This window comes from Acartia tonsa, chromosome 7, assembly GCF_053477335.1.
Source record: "Acartia tonsa isolate MP-2025a chromosome 7, ASM5347733v1, whole genome shotgun sequence".
NCBI classification, from domain to species: domain Eukaryota; kingdom Metazoa; phylum Arthropoda; class Copepoda; order Calanoida; family Acartiidae; genus Acartia; species Acartia tonsa.
The window spans coordinates 40,193,654-40,209,003 of record NC_137266.1 but is presented as its reverse complement, the minus strand read 5'-3'; the positions used below and the strand labels follow the sequence as shown (position 1 = coordinate 40,209,003).

The 15,350-nt window shown below is 32.0% G+C and overlaps 1 protein-coding gene across 1 annotated transcript; it reads right to left on the bottom strand.

Moving 5' to 3' along the window:
* Positions 1-10,723: 10,723 nt before the first annotated feature.
* LOC145324548 (uncharacterized) lies at positions 10,724-14,405 on the bottom strand. The gene is made up of 5 exons (XM_080167131.1): positions 14,336-14,405; positions 13,150-13,186; positions 12,765-12,855; positions 12,111-12,174; positions 10,724-10,815 (listed from the first exon to the last, which is right to left on the bottom strand). Exons 1-5 carry the CDS (start codon positions 14,397-14,399, stop codon positions 10,724-10,726), a joined length of 348 nt encoding a protein of 115 aa, XP_080023257.1. The 5' UTR covers positions 14,400-14,405.
* Between the last annotated feature and the right edge of the window lie 945 nt (positions 14,406-15,350).

Here is a 15,350-nt window from a genome sequence, read left to right as displayed (position 1 = left end):
AGAGACTTCTCTCAAGAGGGTAGTCGAAGGGATGTTATGCATCTAAAAAATTGAAGTGAGGGGGTGGGGTATTTCAACTTTTTCTAGGAATCTTTTTTTAGAGTATGGCTTCGAAACCGACTAATTTCCGCTGGGGTATAAACGGTCCTAAGCCATACTGCAAATTCATGTATCGTATCGCGTATTTTCTTCGATTAGTAAAAATCAAAACGGGTGTCTATCTTCTGTTCATAATACGATGCGATAAATAACTATTCTTGGATTTAATCGAAGATGATTAAAGTTCCTCCACAGATTATGACGTCATACGATAAAATAACCAATGAGAGGCCAGCATAAATTTTACCACTAGTCAATTACAGTGTAGACTGGCCTCTCAACGTATGACGTCATAATCTGTGGAGGGACTTTAATCCTTTTCGATTTAATCCCACAACAAAAGCAAAAAGCTATGAATGAGAGCATGGACAAGTCTGTTTCTTAGATCTTAAGGGACAGAAATACACTCTTTAATAATGGAAAATATATTTTGAAAAATATTTAAATATATTGACAAAAGAAGTCATCGAAAAAGAAAGGGAGGTAGTTGTTTGTATATACATCTATACTATAGATCTGTTATTAGCACACATGAAAAAATATAGTGTTTATTGGTGTATTTTAATAGAGATTGTGATCGAAAAGTTTATAAAGTTTTCAAAAACCTTTTAAGATTTACTTTGTAAAATACACAACATACAACAAATAGGCTTCACGTGAGCCTAAAGGTCCTGGGATGAAGTATAAACTGTTTGCTAAGACAATAGGAGATGAAAACAAACAGACGTACAGATTAAGGTGAAGCATATGCTTTCTTGTAGTACTATTGGGAAACATCACAAGAAATTTCATACATCTATAATAAAAAGCAGCCTGAAAAATCATGTTTGTCCTTACAAGAACAGATCTATAGTATAGATGTATATACGGACAACTACCTCCCTTCCTTCTTCAGAGACCTTCGTCGTCTGCTTCTAAATTATTTTCTGCTTCTTGGCTGAGTTAATATAAGAGATACCATTGGTTGATTTTCAATGACCCAATAGAATGTTTGTACAAGGCGGTTGCGATGGGGAAATACAGTTATTAAACCCTTTCTCCCTCTAGTGTTTTACTCTAATCTTGTTAGTGGTTTTTACAGAACGACAGACATTCATATATAAACTTACAGAATTGCTTTGCACCCAAGAAAAGACAGACTAAAAATCTATTTCCTTACAGTGACATCTTAAATTTATTCATACTATTTATCTTTCATCTAAGAAAAGGGATAATTATATTGAAAATAATTAGTTGAACAGGACAGAAAAAACAACCAAAAAAGGTCATATTCTTTCAAATCAGGGATCTAAAGGGATAAGACAATGGCCGATAAATTGTTGTATATCTCCTATGAGGATACACAAAATTATCCCTTATATAGATTAGAATTAGTGCTTAAAACGTTTGGACACTCAACTAAATGAACCAATCGATCAAAATTCAATGAAAGTCCCCAAGGTTATTAAGCAAACGAATAAGAAACGTTTTTATAAGACTTTGGGAACTAGTTTAATAAACAGTCCAATGTTCCCTCCCTCCTTGCTCTTAAGTCGCGTTGTTGAGCACTAAAATCCCCCTAATATTATTTTTTAAAATAATATATTGATTACTGGTTCATGGAAGGTATAGGTTCTGAAGGGTTAAGTGCCCCATAAGAGAGGTTAGGTGTAGTAAAATAAATGATTGGGGAAAAGTAACCTAAAAGGTTTCAAAGACCATTCTTATAAGCCAAAAAAAAAGGGGGGAAGTCACGTTAATATGTAACTAACCCTTTAATTACAAGACTTTTGTCTGCAAGTTTAATTTGTGTATTGTAATTAGTTGGGTAGATGTTTAATGCATAAACACATTTTCCCTATTCTTATTTCTATTGCTTAATAAAAAAGAAAATCAACAGTCAAACTTTATGGTTATAAGGTCGACATTATTACCAGACAAACTGAAAAACCTTACTACTTTGATTTGTTTTATCATTCTTTCTCTCTTTTCTTTATTGTCTTTTGATAAGGAAAGGTATCTATTAAGAATTCAATCAAGCATAAACTTTTGACGACACAAGGAGGAGAGGTTTAGGAAAGTACACATTTATATGTACTAACCTCTGGAAGGCTTCGCCCCTAAGTAGTCCCCCTCATTTACTAGTTTTAAATTGCTATTTCGAAGTTGTTTATAGTGCCTTTTAAAAAAATTATGTTATGCAATACAAAAGAACAATAATAGGCCAATACACAGGCTAAAATACCAATATCAGGTTAGTATACATTCTAATTGACCAATGGTAGGCCTGTATACATTCCAATTGACCAGTGGTAGGCCAGTATGACGCCATTTTATAGGCACTTTTAAAAACTTCGTGTTTCTCTAAAAATACCTGAAAGATTGTTGAGGACTAGGTCAATCCATTTACGAGATTTTATTGAACATACACACAAAAACAATTCATAAAACCTACTAAATCCTAATATATTGTCATAGAACTAAAGGGCATTGTCAAAATATCCAATCAATAAGTGGCTTCGCCCCTATCCTCTTCAGCGTGACCCAAGAGGTGGTTGGGGTTTTGTATATTGTAATTTATTATTTTTATTAGTTTACAGACAAAATTATATTACATAAATCTAAATTAGCCATTATTACATAGATAGATACAGTAAAGTGATTTATTTACAAACAGTTCATAAGAAATATTTTGAAAACAAATTTAATAAGTTTGAATGGTTTGAATTACTTGGCCAAAATATCCAAACTTGCATGTTCTTTGGATACCTAAGTAGTAAATATAGATAGATAGATAGATAGATAGATAGATAGATAGATAGATAGATAGATAGATAGATAGATAGATAGATAGATAGATAAATAGATAGATAGATAGATAGATAGATAGATAAATAGATAGATAGATAGATAGATAGATTGATAGATAGATAGATAGATAGATAGATAGATAGATAGATAGATAGATAGATAGATAGATAGATAGATAGATAGATAGATAGATAGATAGATAGATAGATAGATAGATAGATAGATAGATAGATAGATAGATAGATAGATAGATAGATAGATAGATAGATAGATAGATAGATAGATAGATAGATAGATAGATAGATAGATAGATAGATAGATAGATAGATAGATAGATAGATAGATAGATAGATAGATAGATAGATAGATAGATAGATAGATAGATAGATAGATAGATAGATAGATAGATAGATAGATAGATAGATAGATAGATAGATAGATAGATAGATAGATAGATAGATAGATAGATAGATAGATAGATAGATAGATAGATAGATAGATAGATAGATAGATAGATAGATAATTGTAAATGAAGATTGCTTTAATGCATGAAACATGATGTTTTACAAATAATCTTTTGTTATTCATTCTATGTGAACTATAGATAGATTGATCAATAGATAGATAGATGTAATTATATTTCATTTAATTTCCTATGTTACATATCATGTTGAATAATTCCATATTATATTAGAATTATATAAAGAAGGATGTTGAGATTATTTTCATATTAACTTAATTACTTTACAACATATGCAAAAATTATAAAGAAAATGAAAATGAGATAATTATGTCAATAGATAGTACAACAATATCAAGAAAACTACAGACATTTAAAAAAAATAATTAAATTGTAATTCTATAATATAAAGTAGTAAAAGTTTTTTGTCTTAAGCTTAAGATATTAATAACAATTGTATCGTTTGAGTTCTTTGTCTTAGGAAGCTTCACATAGGTCCTGGAAAGGTTGTAGGATATTTTTAGATTAAAGCTGTAGGATAGTTTTATGCTATATTTCTGCATCCTTTGAAAAAAGAGCACGTAGATGCTAGGGGAGCATCCACTAGTAAATCATATATTAGATTATTGTTGCAAAAGAATAGAAACAGATAACTTTCCGCAGATAGAAAAATAAAAAATCATAAGATTTATTACAGTTTTGTAGGCTTCAAGGGACCGAAGGTCCGGTCCATAAAAATAGTGATAGATCTTATACTTTTTTTAAAATTGAATTAAATATACAATGTGGAAAATACTCTATATATACATAGTTTTTCATTGTGGCTTACAAATGTTTCTAAGCCATTGGAAATTAATCGGATTCGTAGCCATACTAAAAATTATTTCACCTTATATTTTCCCTTAGAATCTCTAGCAAACTTGGCCAGCCTGTTTCTAGTGTTCTGAACTCCAGTTTTCATATCGCCATACTTTTTCAACAACTTCTTTGATAATTGTCGTCTAATTTTTACATCAGGTTTTATAGATAATATTTTTTTAGTGCGTCTACTCTATTTTTTAATCTGTCTGTCTCTTGCTAACTTCCCTGAAGCGTCATTAAAGTAAAAGAATAGAGAGGACAATAGCTACGTGTAACTCTATCCTCGGGTTGGGATCTCTGTGCTGGCTTTCAATTGGGTCTTAGAATATAAGGCAATATAGTCGGAAATATTAACACAGCCAAACCGCTACAACAGAGCAGAAAGCAATTTGCTAGCAGACGAAAAAGATCCTCACCACTTGGGCCAGTTAGTTGTTGAGTTTTACATCTATACTTATACATTTATTGTAGCGCCGATTTGTAACAAAAAAATAATTAAATAAACCTTCCTATTAGTATTGGTGCAATCAATTTTGATTTCATGCTCGCCATCAAGAATTACTCCGTTCATCTCTGGGTCAGTTTGCACCATCTCATCCTTATTGGCTATAGTGAATTATCTGGAGCGCAGCTAACTCTTTCATTGGTGTCTGTTTGTCCCTATGGTTGTACTATAATTCAGGGATCTAAAGGGATAAGACAATGGCCGATAAATTGACGTACATCCCCATTTAGTGGTTGAAACGTTTAAACACAAATTTAATCAACCAACAAATAAAAATTCAATAAGTCCTCAAAGTTGTTAAGCCAACAAATAAGAAAGCGTTATTCTAAAACTTTGGGGACTAGTGTAATAAACACCCCAGTGTCTCCTCCCTCTCTGAAGATAATTATTTTGATTCTTCTGTTCTACAATTGATTTTCTTTGTCAATTTAGCTTAAAATGAACAAAAAAAATATTAAATGTCTTGCTAATGTCAAACTAACATCAAATAAATTCTACTTTATCCCAGGGGCTCTATATTTGAAGGGATATGGAAGGACAAAAAAATATCCTAAAACCATACAAATTCGCTACAGACAAATTTTATTTTATATAATTGGACAAGAGTTGGATTTTTGACTGTGTGTTTTAACCGAAAATACCCCCCCCCCCACAGTGAAGATTTTTTAAAGCCTAAAAACCCTTCCAATCTTTCACATTAGAAATTTTATTTTAGTTTTAAATAAGAAGGGTGTTTTTTATAATAAGTTATTTCCTTGATGAGATCTTAAGTAACAGATTATTCACTATTCCTGGAAGAACATGAATGCCTGCTTGACAGTGTCAGAGGCGGGAGAATAATAATTCTCTTCTTCATCGCCATTTTGAATTGAGAGGTCGTCTTTCTCAATGCTGCCTATATTGATAGATATACAATATACATATGTAAAGTAGACAGATAGAATTTGGAGGGTGGTTGGAGTGATATTGTCGCTTTTATTTTAAATATTTTATACTTGCAATCTGTAACTTTTATATAAGGATGAATTTTACGGCCTATTTTTGTACACTAGGATTAAAAAATCATCTCGACAAGCCTTTTCTGAAACATTTTTAAAAACAAAGAAGTTAGAGAAAAATAGAATCATATTCGTAATTTTACCTGAAGATAGAAATTTAGATAGATAATAGACAGGGGTAGCTATTTTAACAAACAATTCTACAAAGAATCACGAAACCTTATAAAGTATCTGGTGGTATATTTTGTTTTTGTCATGTAACTGAAGAGGGGTGGGAAAGAAGGGGAGGAAAAGGAGGAGGGGGTTGTGGGGAAATTTTCCTTTAGAATTGTATGTCAGAATATCATTCCCTTGTCCCTGGATAATAGATAAAGGATAATATATCAAATACTTATGTAATTACCCTCTTCCTTACTGCAGGTGGATATCCAAGATGTTCTAGTAAAGAAGGACTTGCTATCTCTATCTGATTTCTAAACAAGGATGACAATATCAATAAGAACAATTATTGAGTATTATTGTGATTTACCCAATAAAGCCTTGACGTGGAACTCCCAAGGAAAGAGAAAACCAGGTAGACCAAAAACAACCTGGAGGAGTGAACTCCTAAGTGAAATGGAGTATGAGAAAATCTCATCTTTCATCGATGCTTCAGTCCAAAGAAGATTGGAGAACCATTGTGCGTGGCTTACGTTCTAAGAGGTAAAAACTTGCAATGATGATGACTGTTTTAATTAATCAAATAGATAAGACAATTATTTCACATAAATTTCTTATTTAAAAAATATGTCAAGAAGAAAATAAACTTTCTAACAGTTGCAAAGATTTCTAAATTATACTTAATTTTTTACAGGAATCCAAGCTCTTAGTTAAAAATCTTTTTGATGATTAGAACATGTCTTTCTTTCAACAAACATTAAAGATGTAGAAAATCTTCGCGTTAGAAGAGATCGACCACGTATAATAAATGGCAAAAATTATTAAGATAAAATCACGAAACCTTTGTATGTTCTATTTATGAAAGGTTGCGTGGTGTTTTTATATAATTTAATTGATATTTTTAAAAAGCCAAAAACCACCATTAAAAGTTTTAATAAACCAACCAAAACAGGTAAAAAAAAAACTGATTCGTTACAATACAGAATATTATGTATTCCCAGGTTTCATATAAAGCAAAGTAACACCCATCAGACAACCAACTCTTAATTATTAGTCAACAATTGCATTTTTAGAAGTTCTTGCAGAGTTAATAACGTTTTTATAAATAAAGAAATACCCCCCACTTCTTAAATAAATGCATGCCTTGGGCAAACTTTTTTATTTTAAGTATGACTAAGAAACCAAACTAAAACCTTCATGACAATTATCAGACGCGTTAAACTTTATGTTTAGAACTGACCTTGTCGATGCTATCCAGGTTACTCTTGAATATTTGAAGAAATGATGGCCGTGGCTTTTCTAAACAGTCCACTTTTATTTCCTCTATTGAAAATTAGCATAAATACTTTTTTTTTTAAGTAGTAGAACAGTACAGATACAGATTTAAAATACACCGTTGTAAATGGATATAAAATACGTGGATATATAAGGTCTCTCCCAGCTAAGATACCCCACATCCCTCTTTTATGACTTTACACCATCTCCTGCCCTGACCATGGAGAAACGTATTGACCAATATCTGAGGACTATATTAACAACCAAAATTGACGACAAAGATTGTCATGTTACAATATCCTCGTTTTCCATATCCATTCCATTGAATATTTGGAGAATTTTTTTGGCCCCCTTTATTTTTTGGGGGGGTTCTAAAGGTGTAAAATAGTGGCACACCCTTTAAACAATTTTCGTGAAAAAAAGCAAAAGTTTTCCTACACCCCTCCTTCTATATTCCCGTAATCTTAATTAACAAAGACATGAAAACAGACAAACAAAAAGCCATTTATAGAGTAGCTTTTCTTGCTATTAGATTTTTTTAAATAAATTGATTACTAGTTATCGCATCGTATTACAGACAGCTTCCCGTATATATCAAAATGAAAAATATTAACACCGAGGGGCCGAAGGCCCAAGCTAACAAAACTGGTATTAATTTTATGATTTTTTAAAATATTTGTGGATAATTGCCGAAATACTATTGTATACATAATTTTTTAGTATGGCTGAGAACCGGTTCTAATCCAGCGGATAATAATAGGTTTCGAATCCATACTGGACAATATATTCTGTATATATATGTTTGTATGTCCTATTTTACTATTCTTTATTTATAATATCTATTCCTGTGCCAATAGTGTTGATTTCAGCCATCTCTTTATCAGTTGTACTTCTATCGTCTAGATTAAAGATTTCGTTGTTATTCTGTCGATTAAAATTGATGGTTGAAAGGTTTGGACACTACTAATGAAAACCAACCAATCAAAAGTCAAAACCGAATAAAGTTTTTTAGCCAACTAACCAGATAACGTAGAGAGAGATAGAGACAGACAGACATAGCAAGTTACAAAATAAATGATTTTTATCATTTAGGTCAGACAAATTTTTTCTTAAAAAATAATTTTTTTTTGTAGCTTCCAAATAGTCTTACAGACAGACGAACAATGTATGTCAAAAAAAGATAGTCATTCATCGCATCGTATTATAGACAGCTTTCCGTGGATATTGAAATGAAAAATTATAAGATTTAAAACTTGTATTAATCTTATAATTTTTATTTAATACACCTTTATACGATGTAATACGACGGTATACAATACACGATTTTTCAGTATGGTTGAGAACTGGTCCTAATCCAGCGGATATTAATCGTTTCCGAAGCCATACTAACAAAAAAACTAAAAAACTAACCTTCATTTTGATTGTCAGACGTATGGTAATCTTTGATGAATGGAATATACTTGACTGCAGAAACTATGCTTGTTCGCCACCCTTTGCATAAAATTGTTATTGTTAATTTTACAATATAAGTATGGCTCCGAAACCGATTGATATCCTACGGATTAAAACCGGTTCTCAGTCATACTGAACAATCAAATAGCGTATCGTATTATCGATAATTTTCAACGAATATAAAATGAAAAATCGTATTATTGATACCAGTTTTTCAGCCTGGGCCTTCGGCCCTGATGGGCTAACAAAACCAGAATAAATCGTATTATTTATCGTTTTTCCATCCGTGGAAAGCTGTCTATAATGTGATGCGATAGATAACTATTAAAATTTAATGTGTTGATTAGTCTATTGGTTAGTCTGTTGTATTGCTTTTGTAAAAAAAAAAAAGGTTTCTATATTATTAACATAAATATGAAAGCTTTCAAAATAAAAATAAATGTTGCATAGCCCCTGGAGGCTAGAGATGAATAATACCTGAAACAATATTTGAGTTCTGAGTATTTTCTATGTCGCCAGTATCCCTGGAATCTGTACCAGAACCTGCTGTAGTTGTTTTATTGAGAACTAGCGGCTACGCCCCTAGAGGCTTGTGGAGGGAATAGGAAGAAGTCAATGATCCTCAACTTTCTATTTAGTTTGAAAAAGAAAAGATTTAAAAATTTTGGGGAAAGAAAAAAATTTTCTAAGGTCGATTTCTCTGGGGAGGATGGTGCTAACCTTCACCAAAAGACTTATTGACCATCCCAGGACTTATACGAATCTTCACTGTAAAGAAAAACAATTTTGGTTAAGTGGTTAGAGAAATCATTTGGTACACACAGACAGGCAGACACAGATCCTGTTACTTTTATATAAGGATACATCAATAAACAATAAACTTAAATACTTCTCCTAAATCTAAATTAGTCAACTTGTTGATATTGATGGTGGAATTTCACTTAATAATCGCTTTCCAAAGCTTTATGACCGGTATATATGTATTATGCCAACTCTCCGATTTTAATTGTACGATAAAATGACTTAGATATATATATTTTTTTGATTATTTCATCAACAAAAGAACATGTTTAATAACAAAAAAACTAATACTTGACTCATATTAGGCGTTACGAGAACCTACATGTGGAATTACATGAATTAATTCTAAGATACCTGAATTTTGTGGCGCTGCAGTTTTCAGGTAGGACATCATACTTGCACCTGCTTCGTTGACCGTCAGAATTATATCTTATCAAAACAATTGTCCATTTATTGTTTTTATTACATTTCTCCTTATAGTCCTGTTGCAGAAAATATTTGTAACATTGCAAAAATGCTACAAGCGCGCTACACTGCAAGACCAAGCAAGCGTGCAAAAAGAATTCTATGGTTTAAAGAATTGCAAGCAGTCTTTTTATGATTTTTGAAATGACCATTTTTAGTTAGCTTTTTGTAAAAAAGAAGAAATAAAATATAAAGTAAGTTAAATTGTTTACTGTTCAAGAAGTCCAATTTTTTGAGTAAGTATTGCCAAGGCATTCCCTTACTAAATTTATTAAAGTATTAGCAATATATAACTTTACCCGCGGGGTGGGAACTCAGTGCCAACTTTCAATTTGGTCTTTGAATATCAGCCAATAAAGTCGAAAATATTAAAACAGCCAAGTCGCTACAAAGGAATTTGCTAGCATAAGAAAAGGGTCCCCAAAACTTTGGCCAGGTAGTTTTCTTGGTTATACATCTATACTTATTACATTTATTGTAAATTATATAACGACGTGTAGTTTGTTTATTCAAACATTATGTCGGAGTGGACAAACGTCGGAGTGAACAATCCAAAAGTAAAATGCTGAAGTGTTTATTATTCTAACTTTTAAACAGAAAATCTTCTAAACAATAACTTTTCATAAAATGGATGTTGACAAAGGCCTGAGTGGTCAAATGTCGGAGTGGATAAACATCGAAGTGGACAAACGCAGGAGGGGGACAAACGTCGAAGTGGTCAAACATTGTAGTGGACAAACGTCGGAGTGGTCAAACATCGTAGTGTACATACGTCGGAGTGAACATTACAAAAGTAAAATGCTGAAGTGTTTATTATTCTAAATTTTAAACAGAAAATCTTCAAAAAAATAACTTTTCTTAAAATGGATAAATTCCTGTATGCTTCCAGAAAGGAATATAGCTGGAGGATCTGTCGCTGGATTTGCAGCCGGTGCCTGTTTTACCCTTTCCTATAGTTACAACAAATAAATAGAAAATTTGGAGGGGGAGTTTTGTTACTTTTGTTCCCGTTAGGTTAGGTTATAATGGATACTGGGTCTTTGAGGAAAGATGTGAAAAAGAATAATTAAAATGTATAAGTGAAGCGGGACAAAGTATCTCAAAAATCAACTATGTGACGTCATAAAATGTGGGAGATGAGAGGAGTTAATCCAGAAAAAAGAGATGGATAATACCCAATTTTTTGACGTCACATGGCTGTTTTTTGAGACACTTTGTCCCGCAACTCAATAAGTATTATTTTTGGTCATTGTGAAACCATTTATATTGTTTGCCATTAATTCCAATACCCCCCCCCCTCCCCCCCCCGACCTTAGGTATTAAAATTTTGCCCACCCCTTCCCCCATTTACCCTTAACGGTCGGGGGGGGGGGGGGGGCGTTGAACGCCCCCCCCATCCGGTTTTTTCTATCTCATTTTCTGTGTGTGAAAGATAAAGAGCCCAAACTGCTTGACTTTTTAAGTATGGGTATGACACACAACTGAGAGTTTGAATTTTTTGAATATCTCCATCCTGGCGGGCACAGGATGCCAGCAAACCTGGCAGGGTCATCCAGGTAAAGAGCAAAAATATTTTTTTGACTAAAACAAAGCATTTTATTATACCAAAATACTAAAAAATCCTCTAGTAGTACATCCTTATATGAAATACAGGTGTTCAAGTCACTTTCAGGTTCCAGGTATGATCCTGCAGGTCCTGATCCTCCAGGTCTCCAGAAATCTTTAAAAGGCTCCTGTGGCCGCAATTTTTGACTTAGAGACTTCAAATTTTAAACTTAAGCTTTTCTTACATGTCTACATAACGTATTAAAATTTCATGAAGATCCGCCGCCGTTTTCCCGCCGACCGCCGACTGCGGCGGCTGGCAGCTGCCAAGTACAGCTGCGGCCGCTGAAATTTATATTTTGATATTTCTAATGTAAAATTTACATAAAAATAAACATTTTCTGGGAAAAAATTTTTCTTCTAGCTTCAAAAATAAGAAAATTACAGCCGTTTGAAATTTTTAAATAAAAAAAGACCTAAAAACAAAGGTTGTTAAATAAAAGGGTGAAGGAAGCGAAAATTGACTTAGACTTATAAAAGGTCGGAAATTCATTATCAAACAGGGGACTTGCACAAAAAAATTTAGCCCTCTAGCTCTAATAGGAACTGAAATAATTAGGGGGGGCGTTGAACGCCCCCCCCCCCCGACCGATTAAGGTGCGGCAAGGGGCCCGACTGTAAAGGGTTTAAAAACGTTGACCTGATTTATCGTCCTTTTTACCGCTTGCCGATGAAAACACTTTTCTCTTGATACTTAGTTTCCTCTAAAATGTTTATTTTGTAAAAAAAAAGTAATACATTTGCCATTTTTAGAGCTTTATAGTTTTTTTATCGCATCGTAATATAGAAAGCTTTTCTCGGATATTAGAATGAAAAATTATAGGATTAAATCCAGTTTTGTATTAAATTTATGATTTTTATTTGAATATTTCATGGTAAATTAAATTTAGCATTTTCCGGCTTTTTGTGTTATTTTTACCAATTTAAAATAAGAATTTATAAAAAAAAATTAAAACTTATACTTCTGTAAAAATATTACTGACCTTAGTTTTTCTACAACTTTTAACAAAGTATACAATTATCTTGCACTTTTTTTGTTATAATAGACCAAATAATCTTTAGATTTTATGAAATCTTTTTTATTGTAAAACAGCGTCTGCCCTATAATACTACCGAAAAGTTATTTTAACCCACATTAAAATGTTAATTTATGAGCTTTAGCATTATGGGTGTTCTTATTCTTGATTTTAATTATGGCAGTTTGGAGCTCAAGTCATAATTAATAAAGATAATTCGTAGTTTTGTTCAGTATGACTTGTAGAGTATCTTTGCTACTGAAAATTAATTTTTTTACCTTTGTCAAACTTGGAAAGAACTTATCTGGTTTGGGAAGGTTGGGTTTCGAACTTTTCAGGTTAAATACTCCTGGCAAAAACCTTCCTCTCCTTGAAAATATTATAAAACTTATGGAGCTTTTGATCCCTACGTTTTAGGAATACGGCGCGGCACTTTCCCATAAAGTACCCTGATAAAGTTATAAGTTTGTTTTTGATTTTTCATTACTTTGATCAGGTTAGTTTAGGTTACATTAGGTACTCAGTACTAGTAGCCCCGCAGGGGTTAGCACAAGAAAAAACAGTGCACAACTAGTTTTTTTTTGTGTGAAAGCAGTTATTATTATCTGAGATTTAATTGTTCGTTACTTAAAACATAATTGTTTAAAGAAAATAGTAATTTACCTCCTTCCCATTCGTCCAAGACGGCCAAGACAGTAGCCTAATCATATAAATCTCATTAGTGTGGGATTTAAATTTTTTATGTTCTATATGCAGTGGCGTGCACAGCGATTAACTACAGTGTGTTTTTTTATGAGAACTTTTTTGGAAGCAATTTTGCCCCACTTATAGTTATCAGAATTTAATGATTAATGGCTTATTTTCTTCGTTTTTAAGGCAATTAATAGAACAACAAAAAAATATTTCAGTTTTCATTTAAAAAGTACAGTAAAATCTAAAATTCAAAACTTAGTTGTCAACATCTAAAAATGATTTTAGCGCATTTTTCTTATGCCTAAATCTTCTAAGAAAAAACTTAGATTTTCTGTAGTCGACTTTGGGGGGCCAGTACTCCCTCCCTAGTTGAGATATGACCTTCAAACTTTGATATGTTCTAGTACATGTCCCTAATAGTATCTGTATACATTTTTAGCTCTATATCTAAACTTTGAAGTGTTTTGCAGCCATTCTTGCAAAAGGTTGAATATTTGAGCATAAGAAAAATGCGCTGAAACAATTTTTAGATGTTGACACCTAAGTTTTGAATTTTAGATTTTACTGTTTTTTTAAAATAAAAACTGAAATATTTTTTTGTTGTTCTATTAATTGCCCTAAAAAACGAAAAATTCTGATAACTATAAGTGGGGTAAAATTGCTTTCAAAAAAGTTCTCATAAAAAAACACACTGTATTATGGTATGAATCCTTGAGGGGGATGAAAAAGTGTTTTAGGGAGGTGTTTTTTATGTCTACTATAAGTAATTTGTGTCTAGCTGTTTCTAACTTCTGTTTAAACATTAAGTTTTCTCATTTTCTTTGTATGTTTTTTTTGTCTACCTGTTGATATATCTGAGTGTTATATAACTTCTTGTATGTCTTATTGAATAACTGTCCTTGTCTGTCATATTATCTTATTGTTTGTCAAATTGTCTGTTTATCTGATGGACTGTCTGTCTGTACGTCTATTTGAATGTCTTTGTTCTGTCTGATTGTCAGTTAGATTGAATGTCTGTCACTGTTTTTTTGATGATTGTCTGTCTGTCTGTTTTCTAACTGTTAGTCCGTCAGTCTAATTGTTTAAACTTATGTCTGATTGTCTGTATAATTACTAATCTATGTATCTAAAACTATAATTTTCCGAATTTTCTTACCTAATTTAAAAGTAGGCATCTTCCCTAAAATATGTCTTATGTAACTGCATATAATATTTCCCATTTTACTTTTTCTAAAAACAAGTACAAAAACATCCGCAATAGGCATAGCAAAGCTAATAAATTATTGTAATACTACTACAATTCATGCTATGGAGAAAATATGATTTACTCGTCTGCTATTGGAGATAGACAACTGAAATCTTCAGAGAAGATTCCTATAACATGCGCAAAAATATTTTGTTCGATTGTCTGTCAATAATGCTTCAAAAGGCATAAACCTTTTTTTAAGGTTTCGTGATTTTCTTTGAGGTTTTGCATATTTTGTAGACTCGACTTATATTATATAGTTTTAGAAATCTTCACGAAAAATTATGTAGAGGTATGAAAAATAGCAAAGGTGATCTCATACAAGCCGTAACAATATGACAATAAGATTAAATGATGAAGTTTACAAGGATAACAACATCCATATAAGCGAAGCTCTGAAACGGTAGAACAAAAGGACATTAACTCTTGTAGAGTGTCAAAACTGAATAAAAATGTATAAGAGTCTAAGCAAAATTGTAAGTAAATTCTTTGATAATGTTTAAGAACATACTTACATTTTTAGGACTTGATAATAGACTTTCCTGGCTTATGATATTTTACTTTGTTGTCCCAGGAATCAGTATAACAAAACTCAGATCCATCGAGTAATTACATCATATAAAAATTTGTTGTTAAAAAGTGAAAAAATCAAGATGTTGCAAATGGATGTACGGACACCCTGGTAACGATTATAGAGTTGCTATGCTTTCTAAATTGTACCTAACTTCTACAGGGATCACCATGCAAAATTTGAAATCGATAGGACAATTCAACGTGCCTAAATTAACGTAAAAAGCTATCCGTCACGGACGTACGGATGAACGGACGGACATTTCAAATTATAGAGTAGCTTCGCTACTAAAATTAACTTTGTATGTTACGTATTGAACTATACATTTACAAATGATCCCAAATTGTCTAATTA